At 36.7% G+C, this 14,797-nt stretch overlaps 1 protein-coding gene across 1 annotated transcript in view; it reads right to left on the bottom strand.

Moving 5' to 3' along the window:
* Nucleotides 1-548: 548 nt before the first annotated feature.
* The window catches only part of LARP7 (La ribonucleoprotein domain family member 7), a gene marked incomplete at its 3' end in the record, with an annotated part of 14,389 nt that continues 140 nt past the window's right edge, over nucleotides 549-14,797 (bottom strand). The window contains exons 2-9 of the mRNA XM_026048021.1: nucleotides 10,391-10,599; nucleotides 9,150-9,250; nucleotides 8,979-9,062; nucleotides 6,659-6,823; nucleotides 5,982-6,090; nucleotides 4,335-4,718; nucleotides 3,722-3,857; nucleotides 549-694 (exon numbers count right to left, since the gene is read on the bottom strand). Coding sequence (XP_025903806.1) covers nucleotides 549-694; nucleotides 3,722-3,857; nucleotides 4,335-4,718; nucleotides 5,982-6,090; nucleotides 6,659-6,823; nucleotides 8,979-9,062; nucleotides 9,150-9,250; nucleotides 10,391-10,598 — 1,333 coding nt within the window. The remainder of the gene's footprint in view (nucleotides 695-3,721; nucleotides 3,858-4,334; nucleotides 4,719-5,981; nucleotides 6,091-6,658; nucleotides 6,824-8,978; nucleotides 9,063-9,149; nucleotides 9,251-10,390; nucleotides 10,600-14,797) is intronic.

Raw genomic sequence — 14,797 nt, 5'->3', positions numbered from 1 at the left:
CTACAGCGATAGCTCCACCTTGAATTATAGAGCGTTATAAAATGAGCAAACAAGCATTAAACTACTGAAGTAACAGACAGAAGTATAGAGCATTAAAAAAAAAAAAAAAAAGCAGTTCTATTACCAAATTTTCTTACTAGAAATCTCCAAAGACCTGATTACAAGCAGTTTTATAGACTCCTTACTTTAAGCAATAGCTTTGCAAAGTGCTGTGGAGGAATGGTTAAGCCAAAGTGAATCAGGACCAGGTTATGTCATTTTATTTCCCAGGATGTTTATGATCTAAATTACCTAAAGTGATCTTTAGGCCTAGAAATGCTACTGGAACATTCTTAGACCACTGGATTGTTCTTTACTCCAACTTCTTTAGTCCTAGACCTGAAAGAGGTGCTTGCATGTTATACTACTTGGCATTCAGAAAAAAAGTCACCAGCATTACATAACCTAAAATTGCATTTCAATTATTCTAAACAACCAAGGTTTTAAACACTGTAACAATGTTAGAATCACCAAGAAAACAAAACAGGAAAGATGATAATCAGCATTACATTTGCCGTTTTTCGACTGAGACTTAGCGTCTGTTTCCATTTCTCCCGTCAACTCAGGTTTGATTTGAGACATTGTTTTCTTTAAGGAGGCCATGCTGGCTTTTTGAAGGGCCAAATATTCTTGCTTCAAATCCATCCACTCAGTCCTATGGACGACAACAAAGGAACAGAATGTGAGCAGTGAATAAACAATCAAAAAGGTTCACAAACTCAGAAACTTAAGTTATTTACAATATGTTTTATCCTAAGTGGAACTTGCAAAGGCATTTCTTACTATGAGTAATCTCTTTGCTTATCTTGAGCCCTAAGTCTGAAGACTTCGGGCTCCCTATTGCATTATTTGCTTTATCTTTTAATACTCCGTGCAAGTTCTAGCAAAATCCATCTGTCAGTCAAAAAGACTCTCAACTTTGTTACACATGTTCAATAACACTCATAACAGTTTGGTGGAATACAAGGATTCATCGCTTTCCCCTGAAACACACAGAGCATATGCACCACTACAGTCACAACTGATACACGGTGAACTCAAGTTCACTGATTTAGTTCACTGGATCCTCTCCTATGTGTTACTATATTAGGAATCAGGTATTTCTTTTCTGGAAAAAATCATTGATCAAAAAATCAACAACTGGTTAAACTCACCAAAAACCTACTGAGATAAGAACATTCCTTACTATTCAAATGCACTTAAGTTAAAAAATAACACCACATGGAAGCAATTTATATATTTACATACATTTAACATGGAGATGTTTCTGCAAACAGCTAGAGCTTTGCTCCCCAGAAACACAATGCCTACAGTGCCACTGTGAGAACGACTCATTGTTACCCTAATCTGTGCTATCAAACAAGCTGATAGAGGATTTTTAAAGAGGAGGATATCTTGTGGTAATGGTTTTAGCTGTTAACATTGACAACTGTATACTTCAAAAAAGCATCCAGACTCACCCAGGATCATACATTCTCAGCAGAGCAAAGACATTAAAATAACAAAAGACCCACCTAATGATTCTTTGAGATAAAAAGGCAACACCATTCCCTAGGAAGGTATGGTATAAATACAAGCTCAAGGACTTGCTCCTTGTTAACTTGACTGAAAGGAAGAGAAGGAAGAGAAGACCAAGGAGAACGACCCAGGCAAGTATTTACAATGCTTTTTTGAACTTTTTTCCTCCCATGCTGTATGCTCAAATTAACTGAAACTTGTTTTTTTTTCCCTTTTCCTCCCCTTCCCCATATTTGATGCAGCAGTTGCAGTATCCTAGCCAAAGAGGACGAGAGTCGCTGCTACCTGTGGACCCCTTTTACTTTAACATGGAGGTGCTTTCTGTGACTCAAAAAAAGTAAGTGCTTCCATGTTTTAGTAGAGGTGAATCCTGTTCTCAATTCTGAAAATATCATCGAAGACCAAGAACGACGTTTCCACTACACTACTGCAAGATTTGCTTGCCTAAAACCTTGAGAGGCCACCCTGAGGAATTTTTCAGCAAGCGAAGGAGGAATGCTACGGCTTAGAGGAATTAAATGCACAAAGTTCTGAATGTCCAAAAACCACTTCTCTGCACTTCAAATTATTTTCAACTGTTACCATGAAAATGGGAAAAATTTTGAATAGAACAATTTTGAAGGACCACCTTTGCTTTAACATGGAGGTACCTGCTGCCTAAAAAAAGTAAGTGCTTCCATGTTTCAGTGGTGGTGGATCCTAGTCTCTTCATGGTATTAAAAATGAACTACATCTCCAGCCTGAAGTGTTTGCATTTATCAGATTTTTTTTTTGGGGGGGTGGAGGGGAAGATGGGTAGTTTTTCAGAGCACTGTCACTGATTACCAGGATTTCCCACAACTTAAATGTGGATGTACTTGTTTTGTTCCTGAAAAGTAAGTGCTTCCATGTTTTAGTGATGGTGAATCCTATATTCTCAACACTGAAAAACATTGAGAGTTCTCTTCCTAGAAAGCTTAACCAGACATAGGAACTAAAGAGAAAAAATGCCCAAGAAACTCATGATGTTGCCTAAATTTCTATGTACGGGTAGATATTTGTCCCAAAATGTAAGACTGCTTTTCTGCATTATTTCAACTTAATACTGAGCATGGTATCCTTGTTAAATGTAAAGCACAAGATTGCTCTCATTACCATTACAGCAAAGGACCCCCTCTACTTCAACATGGAGGTACTTGCTGGATGCTTGACAAAGTAAGTGCTTCCATGTTTTAGTTGTGGTGAATCCTAAATTCGCTGAGAATTTCTGGACCTTCACAACTTGAAATCCACCTTCCCCCACAAGCAGCCTGTATGTAAAACTGCAGGGTAATTTGTGTAACGACTGCAATTTATGAGCTTTCTCTTTTAACTACAGGCTAATACTGTTGCTAATATGCAACTCTGTTGTATAAAATTGGAATTGCACTTTAGCAATGGTGATGGACTGTAAGACATAACAGACATATCAACTTATAGAGAAATTGTAAAAAGTCTTCTGAATTGCTCAAATTCCAATGCTTGGGAACATTGTTCATGCAAATTCAATAAAGCATGCAAGCAAGTATGCAAAACTTGGTGATGGTATATCTATGCTATTGGAACGCAAGGAATTGCCTGTATAAAATACAAATGCCATCAATACATACATTGGGCAAGTTCTTCCCTTCCTAAGAACTTTGCATCAATACACAGAAATCTGTCTTCACTGGCTGGCACACGTGAAAAGTGAACAAACAGGGCAAGGACTCTGTCTATGCAAGTCCTGAGAGTTAAGTGCATTAACTTGTTACACATAGCATGTGGGCTCGTTATTTTGTTAACCTTTGTCTCAGTCAGGCTGCAACAGTTGCAAAAAGGCAAGAGGGCTGTTTCCCAATAAAAAAATTGCCATGCTACACAGAATAAACATAAGAACACGGATATGACCTAGTGAGCAACTACAATTGGGTCTTTTGCTTTCATAGAAATTATGTGAAACTCATTCATAATACACATGGTGTACAAGTGTTACTACACAAGTGTTATTCAGGCAAAATAATTCCTCAAAGTAAACATTTAAAAAAGCAAATAGAGATTAACTGACAATACTCATTCATACATATGGTGTACAACCCTAATTCCTCCAAGAAAGCACTTAAAAATGATCACTACTGTACTATTAGTTGCTACTGTTACAACATACTTGGAGAGTACTCTGAGCGGAATGACTTCTTCACCCATTTTGTGTCTTTCCTTGTGTTTTTTCTTATGCTTCCTTTTAGATTTTGAAAGGGATGTGTCTTTCTTCTCAGTCTCTTTATCATCTTCTGCTGAAACTTCTAAATGAAAGTCAAGAAAAATTGAGTTCTAACTTTCCTTAACAGGGTTTACAAATGAAATTAAAACAACTTATAAAAGAAATTAAAACAACTGTTGTTGAATAATTGATAAAGCATTGATACTTTGACCTAAATTTGAATGAAAAGAAAATTTAACAGAACTTGCTACTTATTTCTCATCTAGTGCCAACTCATTTTCTTTCGTATTTTCATCTTATCTAAGTTCTTATATTTAAATCCTAATTCATCACTTTACTGAAGTTCCATTGTTTTTTCAATTCAACTTCTGATCAGATTCATTCACTCGTCATTCTTTCTTGAATGACTCATTACTAGGTTTATCTGTATATTTCAAAACTGACGGTTAATCCTCTACTATTGTCAGGGCTTTTTTATCTACTGACCCAAACAGTATCAGGAAGATTTTAGTTCTCCAAATACAGATGCAGTACTGAAAAGATATAGAAGACGTTTTACCATTGGGCTCTTTCTGAGCTTCTGTTGTTTCCTCTTTAATAGTGTGAACTTCATGAATTTCATCCTTCTGAACAGTCTTCTTGACTTTGGCCTTTGATGCTTCACCATCCACGGAGCTGCTTCTTTTTCTCTTCCTTGGCCTGCTTTCCATAGATGCCTCGGAGCTCTCTGTTCTGCCCCATTTTCTTTTTTCTCTCTTAGCGGGCTGCCTGGGGGTCGCAGTTGCCTCCATTTCAGAACACTCAGAACAAGTCCTGTGTCTCTTTGACTTTGGTGCTTGTTCTGCAGTAGCATTTACATTTGCTTGCTTTGTTTCTACAGCTGCCTGTACACCGCTTTCTTTCTTGACTTTGGATTTCTTCTTTTTCTTCTTTTTCTTTTCCTCTGCATTAGAGATACAATATTTAAACTCCTCCTGTGATTAAGGACTAGATTAATGATCTAATTTATTAGCTTTTTGACATGTCATTATAATTTGGAATGTTAAATAAAATACTTGTCTCTATTGCATCAAAGAAAACATTCCAAAACTTTCTAAACATTTTAGGCAGATGAGAGAGGCAAAGAAAAAAAATACAGAAACCACAGGCAAGACTATGCCCGGGTCACATGTGAAGTTAGTCTACAGGTTTCTTGGAATGCTCCCCCTCAGAAAGAATCTAGATTTCCTCATTGTTTCTCCTTTCAAAGGCAACCAACAACAACAAAAGAACATTTGAATGTTCAGCAACCTGGGCGGATGGGAAAGAATCAAGAGGACAAGAGGGGAAATCCACAGCACATTTTCTTCCCCACATCCTTCACTAGCTTCAAAATTGTTTAACAGTCTAGAGAATCTCGAGTGGGAAAAGAATGTTGTTCTTTGTTAGTAGTAGTCCTAGTTGTTACTGGTTAGAATTAAAGATATTGATAAGCAACTAGTGATAAAGAGCAACACAATGCTTAAAGGTAACACTTCCAAAGACTAGAAAACAAAGCACCTAAAAAAAAAAAGGCCAGTGAGGGAAGTTACAATGTGATCCTATGATGCTGCTTTATAGATAAATACACTGTGAATAGTTCATTCCCCCATAGACTCCTTAAATAGAGGAGGCGCCAAAGAAATGTCAAAATTACCATTTTCACAAGGAACTGGCCGAAATATTAGAGAGTAAATACTGGTAGGTTTGGTCCAAAACATATCAGATGATCATAACCTTATCTGAAGAGTATTAACATTTAGACATAATTTTGCTTCTGTGGTTGTGTCTTTCTTTTAGTTACAAATATTTTAAATCAACCTGTTATATTTTACTAATGTTAAGTGCTTAAAAAAAATGATTAGCTGTACAATCGGACAGCAGTTCTGCTGGTTATAACAATGACTAATCCTAGTAGATGGCCAAAGAAAAAAAATTGTATTTCCTTAATAATGAGAACAAAAAGGCAGAAATTTATCATATGCCACTTCCACAATTAATTTGATTCTACAATTCAATTTTATACACTTGCATTGGCCAATAGCAACAGAAAAAAACAGCAACAGGAATTTTTCAAGCTTTTTCAAGAGATCATGGTGCAGAAACACAGCAGTTCAATTTTTTTTTCCTTCAAAAACTGAAGCATAGAATAGTGCTTCTTGACCTCCAATAGGTTATTAAAACTTACCTACTACAGTGCTATTACTTGTATTCAGTGTAGGAACAGGCTTGTTCTTTACAGTTTTAGGGAAAATCCCAGGTTTCCGTGGTGCCTCTTCCGGTGGATTATTCAAAAACTTATGATTAAAAAAAATAAAAAATATAGAAAAAGAAAATCAACAAGTACCTACTTTTTAAACTTGATTTCACATCATTCATGTTATGTCTTTCTGCTTATTCAGCATTTTGCTTCTATTACAACTATGATCCTGAAATGAATGTTTACTGCATGTTTCGAAACAACGTACTACAAGGTAAAGAACTTAAAACAATCTTCTATCAACTAAATTAATTAATCTGTTTTTCTTTTAGATTCAATTTTCTATTTCTGCAATCAAAATATGCCAGCAGTATCAAGCCAAATTAGCCCCCAAAAAACCCACTACACTGAAAACACCCACTATATTTCTATTCAAATTCTACCTTGTTTGATAGAATTATCTTTTTATGAATAGTGAAATTAACTGAAGGTAGGTCTGAGAACAGAAAAGAGGCATAACTCCAGCCATATTTTATTATAAAAAGTATTTTAGAAATTTCTGTATCTGAAACGCACTAAGCTACACTTCCACTGAACTTAAAGACAATACTATCCATATTACAGTGACAACCACGAGAGATGTTACCAGAGCTACAATTACTAACCTCAATAGCTTTATCTGCTTGCTCTTTAGTTTCAAATTCCACAAAAGCAAATCCTTTTGGATCTCCACTAGTTTTATACCGGGGTATGCTGACATAAACTACATTACCACACTTGCCAAACACCCGCTCAATCCAACTGTGATTAACATTTTTAGGAAGCAACTCCTAAACAAAAGAAAAAAAAATGTTTTATCAATATTATATACACATCTTATAAAGACTATTATAATGATCATCAGATTGACTTTTCGAAGCAGCAATTTAAACAATGATCTGAAAACAGATTTCTAACCAGAAGACTAAACGTAGCACAAACACCGTGTATATGTAATATTCATATTTTCATAGTCTTGTTGTGACCAATACCAGCTTCAGACGCTTCTTCGCGACAAAATGTTTCTCATACATATATGTAAAGTTACTACTCCTTGAAGAAGCACATCTTTCAAGTTCAATTCTTATTTTAGAAATGAAGGTTTAACTTCTGGACGAATTCAGAAAATATTACTATTTTTAGCCACACTATGCCCAGGAAAATGCCAAAGGGAAAGATTGTACTGCAGTTATAGCGCTAAGCCATGCTCAAAGGACACTTTGCATATAGATCTTAAAAAAAAAAAAAAAAAAAGAAAGATAGTCTTTAATAGAAACAAAAGATGTTTGATTGCTACATCCTCTCCAAATAATCTCATTAGGAATTTAGTAACTTCCATAACACAACAAGTTGCTTCTTTTGGATTTCCACACCATTTTTTTTTTTTTTTTTTTTTTAAATAACAGGTAGCCATGTTGTTAAGCTATGTATAGGTTATGTAGTTCATTACATTTGGAATACCTTTTCTGAAGATGATAAAGAAAATATTTGAAGATTTCTAAGCAGTCTATACAATCATGTTAGGTAAATACTATGCTAAAGAACAAACAATGGTCAGAGTAATACAGTTTCTCCTTATCTGGATTGGTTGATACTGGGGATCAAATTAAAATATATCTTTCATCACAGGAAGTTTGGTGCATAATTGGGATTACTACTTTCAGTAAGATTCAGTTGCTGACAGCTTCAGGGAAGCTGGCACTAGTTATAAAAAGCTTTCTTTACAGATGGACATAATTCTGCTCTGTTTCAGTTCTATTCAAAAACACAAAGGCCTTTAAATAGTAGTTTGACCATCAGATCTTTTTTTCTGTGCTACTGCCTAAATGCTTCGACCATGCAGTAACAGTTGTCCTATTTCAACACATCCTTAATACCATGTTGAGATACAGAGTGTTCTTCTGACAGCACAAACTATTTTCATTAAGTCCAGTACCAAAAAAAAAAAAAAAAAAAAAGACCCTCATCCACAGGATACCTTGATAGCAGTAGGAGGACTTTGAACACCCCCCCACCCCAAGCATAAGACTACCTCATTTTGGTACATTTTCCCCTTAAAGGAATATTAAGTGTCACAAAAACAGTGCCATTTATAACAACAGCCTTTTTAAACAGATGATCATGAATACTTTAAAGACTATCTTGCAAACTCTGCAAGTTTAAAAGTGCTAAAACTATAATAATGATAAAAMCAATCATGTTATTACTCCAAAGCTTTGCCTACATTATAGTAATTTGTAAGTATTTCTACGTACCAGTTTTACTTCTTTAGCAACATCAGCCAGAAAAGCTCAGTGAGCACACTAGATACATAAATAAATGCACTGTTTTTCACACTACGAATCGTGTGCCATCGTTCTTTGCTCAGCTTTTACAGTTATTCAGGCTGGTACRAGAAACACACAGCATACCAAAGAAAATCCTTTCCTTCCCTGGCCATTCTCACAAGGTTCACCCTGCCTTCCCTTCAGGCTGCACAAGCACTGGTAGCCTGCCACCCACACAGTCCTTTGTGGTCTGATGCATACTTTTCCAATATTTTATATTTTCTCTGTTAAATATGTACATTAACCTTCAATTAAGGTTCTAAGAATCACAAGTTTAATACACTTATATTTTCTTTTGTAAGAAATTTTCTTTTGTAACAAACAGAAGTTCTATTACCATCTGCAGCTTATGCAAGCATTTCTTGGACTAATACAATGTTGTTAAAGAAAAGCTACCTTCTAATTTTGATAAAACTATGTCCGGCTTATGTTAATGTTCTATTTTTAGTAATAATAAATAACATYGTGTGATTAGATCTTTAGAGACCAAAAGACAATGCCCAGGTTTTGCAAACTAAAAGCATTTATAGWAAGTTTAAATCAGTTTCCATAGATCTTAGTAATGGCAAAGATAAAACACCCACCAGATTACAGACATACATAACAGAGGCAACCTTACCACATAGACTGTACGACTGTCCACATCCTTTGGCTGCTCACCCAGTGGTTGACGTCTTCTGATTCTAGTTCCCTCTAAATCCAACTAAAAGTAACAAGAAACAATAGATATTTTCTATAGGATTATTGTCTATTTCAGCCAACTCGAAGGTGTGAAATATTAAATACTCACTTCTACAACAGAGGAACTTTTAACTGCTCTTGCTATCAACTTTCCATCAGTAGTCAATTTCTTCATTTTGTTGAAAGAAACAAGAAGTGAAATGTCAACATCTATGGATAAAAAAGACAAATGAGGAAATCATTACAATCTGGGAATCATTATTTTAGGAAAATACTAGATGAGTCCTACACTAATGTGCAAGTCTTAACTATAGTCTGTTAGCTTAACTATAGTCTGTAACTATAGTTGTTCTATAGAAAAGCTTTTTTCTTTTTCGCCAASGTAGTAAAAGTTGAGTAAGGTTATTTTTGATTTCCTTTTGTGCCATCCTTTATCAAAGAATTTTTCTTCCATTCTTTTACCRCCCCACTGATAACTATTGTCTTTGAAAGGGAAGAAAAGTCCTTTCTTATGTAGTTTTACAATACAAAAAAAATTTGCATTGAAAACATGCCTCTCCTTCAAGCACTCAATTAAGTGTTTAACCCAACACTCTGAACACAAAAGAGCTTCTGCTTACTCTCCAGATGAGATGAGTCATGCTGCTAAAGCCTTGATGGAGAGACTTATGCAAYATTAGTCCTAAGGACCTGTTTTTTTCCCTTCCCTTAACATTTTAAATAATTGTGGACTTAAAAGCAACAAGTAAGCACTTCTGAAACCTGCAATCTTATTAGATTTGATGGAAAATAACCACCCTACTTGACGGGCGTTCGAGAGGCCTAAGTCCATCCAGTTTAACACAGTTCAAGAGACACTACTTACCAAACATTTACTACTTTTTAAAGTAAAAACATTTACCGTTTCAGAACAAAGCTCATTTTCCTACTCTGAGGTCAAATTAACCATGCAAAAAAGTCTGTAGGAAAGAGACCAATACTCGCCCTGTGCTACTGCACTACAACTCTTGAGAGGAAGGAAAAACAAACAAACAAACCTCCCCACACACACACTCAAGTCCAAGTGACATTTTAAATTTTGCACATATTCTTCTTGCTTCCCTCATTCACCCCCCCCCAAACAAACCACTTCTTTACATTGTAGAAAAGGAAATGAACGAAGATGAACACAACTTCTCAAACCTCGTAAAACATTCTGACTCCTGACCTCCTATTTCCCATCCCAGTTTACAATTATCATCTTCCCCAGAAACACATATATTTCTAAAAATAATTTGAATTGTCATGAGCAGTACTCAAAAGAAAAAAATGAAAGTTCAGCATGCAGAAATATATTGAAAAACAACTTACATCCATCTCTAGACTTTTCAATTTGTTCTCGGAGAAATCTGTCTTTGTGGAGATTAACATCTCCAAACCAGAAATCCACTTGTTTTGCTATATCTGCCAGCACCTGTTTAACTCTCGACCTCTTCTTTTTCTCTTTTTCTTTCTTCTGTTTAGTGTTTTCCTCTTCCATAGCTTTGYCTCCTGTAACTTCAGTCTCCATTTCGGTCATTCTGTCAACCCAAAATTAAATATAACCTTTGTAAACATGAAAATATTTTCACTGCCAAGAGTAAATATTGGTTTGAATTTCTATCAATTCTACACAATATTTTACAGAAGTTATGCCAGAAATTAATGAATGCAACTTCACATGTTCCCCCACGAGAATCACAGCACCAGCCATTCATYATCTGTACAAAGCCCATGGGGGACAAGGAACATCACCTCACGCTGTAACTGGGTAGTGAAGCCTAGGCTGGAGCTCAAGTCTCATGGCTCCCAGTACACTGTGGCAAGCAAGTACTTAACCACAGACATTAAACTGAATTGATATTACTGCACTAATCCAGAATTAAATTCAGAACAAAGCCTGCCCGCTCCATTACATTTCTAACTGCAGCTTTTGAATTTCAGCAATAGTCTTAGATTCTRAATTTTAATTGCTTTCATAAGTTATTGGACAAATATATTTTTGATCAATCTGCTTAAGTGATTTAAAGCATTTGTGCAGGACAGAAAGTGTCTTATTATGAAATAATTTTCCTGCCTTCAGAAGAAAATAATTGTTGAGTCTAAAAAAAAATAAATAAAAATAAAATAAATAAATAAATAAATAAAACCTATGCAAAAGCAGAAAACACATTTCCTCAGATTTTTGGAAGGAGAGAAAAAAACAAAGCAAACTCAGTAGGTTGATTTTCTCGATTTCTAAAATCTCCCAGTAGTGAGCTTACAAAGCATTGAGCTACATTTCAAAAATTACCCTTCTACACAGAAAGCAAAGCAAGAGGGAACAGGGAAAGAAAGTCAGGCTACACAGGAGACTTCTGAACAGGCTGCCCAAAGGACAATGTCTCAGCAAGCACATACTGTAAATTCAGTGGTTGCAAGGACGTTATACTAATCTACAATCAACACCTGAAAAATTTATGATGCGACTGCAAAATGAGAAACAGTCATTTAATCTTATAAATAAACAGAATTTCAAGGTATATTTAAGAAGGCACTTGGTATTGATGAAGTTTAATGTGGTTTGCTCTAAGAAATTACTTTTGTGTCAAAAATGAAAGCCACTATCACTGTCAACTGCCAAGTTCTTGCCAGAGAACAGGCATTTTAAAACTTGTAATATTGCCTTGGAATATGGTCCAAAACATTTTTATTACATTTACTGGCTCTGTTAAAAACTGAAATGCAGAGTTTTACTTTCTGGAGGCCATTACTTACCACCCTTCTCGCAAGTCTACGTGGTATATTTACATGTGCTGTATTTAAATAGGCATTATTCCTTTCTTTAGCTAGGGCTGCTCCCTCAAAGGTCACAGCTTTTAGTGGAAAACCAAGAGCTGCTAAAATATTTCAGAGAACCAGGGCCCAAGAAAGCAGGTGCTATCTAGAGCGAAGTGACTTAAATTTAAAGGTTTAACTTGAAAAAATACTCGAACTTTTTACCRCAATCATTTTGCTGTTGYTCTTGTTGCTGACATTTCACTTAGGCAAGTCAGCCCTCCTTGAAAATTGCCGAGCACTTTATTTTACCAAGCAAGCTAGAAACACAGCTTGGCAAAGAGCAGACAGCTTTTAGCCAATTAACACAAAAAATTGAAGTCATTAATGTAGCAATCACTACATGAAAACCTTAGTTTACTGACAAGGAGCAATACTGAAGTGTAACATACACAGAAATGGCAAGTACAGCCATCAGAGAGGAAGGCCACCTCTACAACAGGATGACTTAAAAATGGAAATTGCCTTAAAATTATTGTGTAAATCATCCTTCTTTAGACAGGTATCAGTTTCTCTCTTGCTGTGAGCTGACTCAAGACAGTGAAAGGTCAAGAATTATACCCTGAAAAGATAAGCCTGCCAAAACTCCCCACTAAAGCCCAAGTTAAGCTACCTTCAGGCTCTTCAGCAATGTATCAGTTTATACTATCCATCAGCAGAACAAGATACTATTTAACCGCAGAGGTAGTTGCACTCACTAAGGTAAAGGATACTATGGAACACATTTATTGGTTGAACAGTGCATTAAATAATTACATTGACTGTAAACTATGTATTAAATTATAGCAAATCAAGCTATAATTTTAAAATGCATCTAAGGTGCTTCATGCATTCTGAGCAAGGCAGTCTTGAGGCTTCTTTCCCAGAAGACAAGGTCTCATTCAAGGTTAGAAGTGACACAGGCTTACAAGCAAATTTCACCCATGACTCTACCCTAGAGTTTGTGTAGAATTTTACATTTAGTAGTGAAACATTCACACCTGAAAGATCAGTGTTTAATTTAAATGAAAATATTGCCCACAAATGAGCAAACCCTATGAGCTTGACTTTCTTTTGTTGGTATTCCTTTTCTTTGCAAGTACTGTTGCAAGTCTCAATTCAGTAATGAAAGCTGCAATCCAAAGACATAAGACATGTCTGCATTTTTGCAAACTTGTCCGCCTTGCAACTGCAAGCTCTGTTTTGTTAAACATTAAAAATGAGAAGAAAGCAGAAGCAGAGCAAAGGTTTCGGGCCATTAAAATCGGAACTACTGCTCTTTCAGTTTTCCTCAAATGCAATAAAAGTCATAGATTATGTATGTATGTGACTGAAAGCAGAAAAAGTAAGGACAATTAAGCTGAAGAACGAAGTAACTGAAGTAATGAGTAAATCCAGAAAAAAAGGAAAAGTGTGCAAACCCACAGAAGTCTATAGCAGCTTACTCATCCACTGTATGCAAAACAAACAGCAACCAAATTAGTGCTAACATACATAGATATAAGTTCCAAACCCAGCTTCTACAGATATCCTAAGGAGGACACCTGGAAAATAATTAACTGTCATCCAGACGGCAAGAAATATAGTTCCAGCTGTAGAATACCCAGTTCCCTTGCTGTAAGGATCAATATAGATGTTTACTTTGGAGATTTTAAGATGGAGATGTGTCAAGGAAAGACAAGGGAAAGAATTTTTCAAAGTACTTCTACACTACGTAAGTGTTTTACACTGTGAAAATGTTTCCATATAGATAGTCTTTCTCTGCTTTTGAACACAAAAGGCTGGTACTCTAAATAAAACATATTCTTTATAACTGCCTTAAGATATAAACTATGCTAGGTATTCTTTCTCTAATATATACACAGGAAGAGCTGCAGTAGTTTACATTCATACCCTGCCTTATAACATGCTTATATAGAATATGTCCCAAGAAAAAAAAAAAAAAAAAAAAAAAAAAAAAAGGAAGACCAGCACAGCTTGCTACGTTATCTAAGAACAGATAATCTTCTGGCCCAGTCCCTGCTTTTTTTTCCTCTCTCCATTCTGAACCATCACATAGCCAGACAATTTTAACCTGCCAGCCAACGTGCTCACAAACATAACAGGCATTGGCTGTTACATGTCCAGACATGGGCAGACCTTATTGTGCCGGTCCTGCTGTAGGCACCATTTTCTTTATCATCACTAGAGTCTGAAAGGGAGGTTTAGAATAAAACACAGGGCCATAGCACAAGACAACTGTAATAACAGGAGAGCAGGCACCTCAAGTAAGGCATTTTATCAGTGATCTCAACTCTGTAAATAAAGTCAGCTTCATCATCCACTTTTCACAGGTGAAGCAGAAGGAAAACCACAGAAGCAGCCTGCTCCTTAGAGCTATACAGAACAGTACAGAAGCAATAACTCCTTACTGGGAACTTCATTTTTCCATTTTTCATTCTAACGGACCAGCATGGCCATGCTGGCTCACAAGCTGAACAAACCTAGCCTCGGGTGCCAAACTCCAGAGGGCAACTAGGTTGATTTAGCCGGAAAAAGCAACAACCCACCCAGACTACAAGGGCAGCCTGGCTTCCCTCCACCATACAGTCATCCCTCAAAGCCAGCAYCATCCTCTGGCAAGATGGTTCAAGCCTTCTAAGTCACTGTTTTATAGTCTCGTTTTTATACCGCTGGAGTGGGTTGGGTCAGCTCATGAAGGAGCATAACAAGCAGCGGAGCTGACCAAGGAGAGCTGCAGGAGCGAGCACTCGGGAACAGCGGGGGCRCACACCGAGGGCAGCCTGCTGCCCCTCACACACGGACCGGCTCGGCCGCAGTCACACCTGCGTGCGAACCGTCGCTTCGCCCCGCTCCGCCGGGCAGAGACACGGGCAAATCCCGCTGCCCCCACAGCCCCCGCCAGGGCGGCGCGGCGCGGCAAAATGGCGCCCCCTAACGGCC

The sequence above is a fragment of the Nothoprocta perdicaria genome, unplaced genomic scaffold, assembly GCF_003342845.1.
Source record: "Nothoprocta perdicaria isolate Ctin4 unplaced genomic scaffold, notPer1 scaffold_506, whole genome shotgun sequence".
NCBI classification, from domain to species: Eukaryota; Metazoa; Chordata; class Aves; order Tinamiformes; family Tinamidae; genus Nothoprocta; species Nothoprocta perdicaria.
The sequence above is the reverse complement of the archived record's forward strand: the minus strand, read 5'-3'. Positions and strand labels throughout refer to the sequence as shown.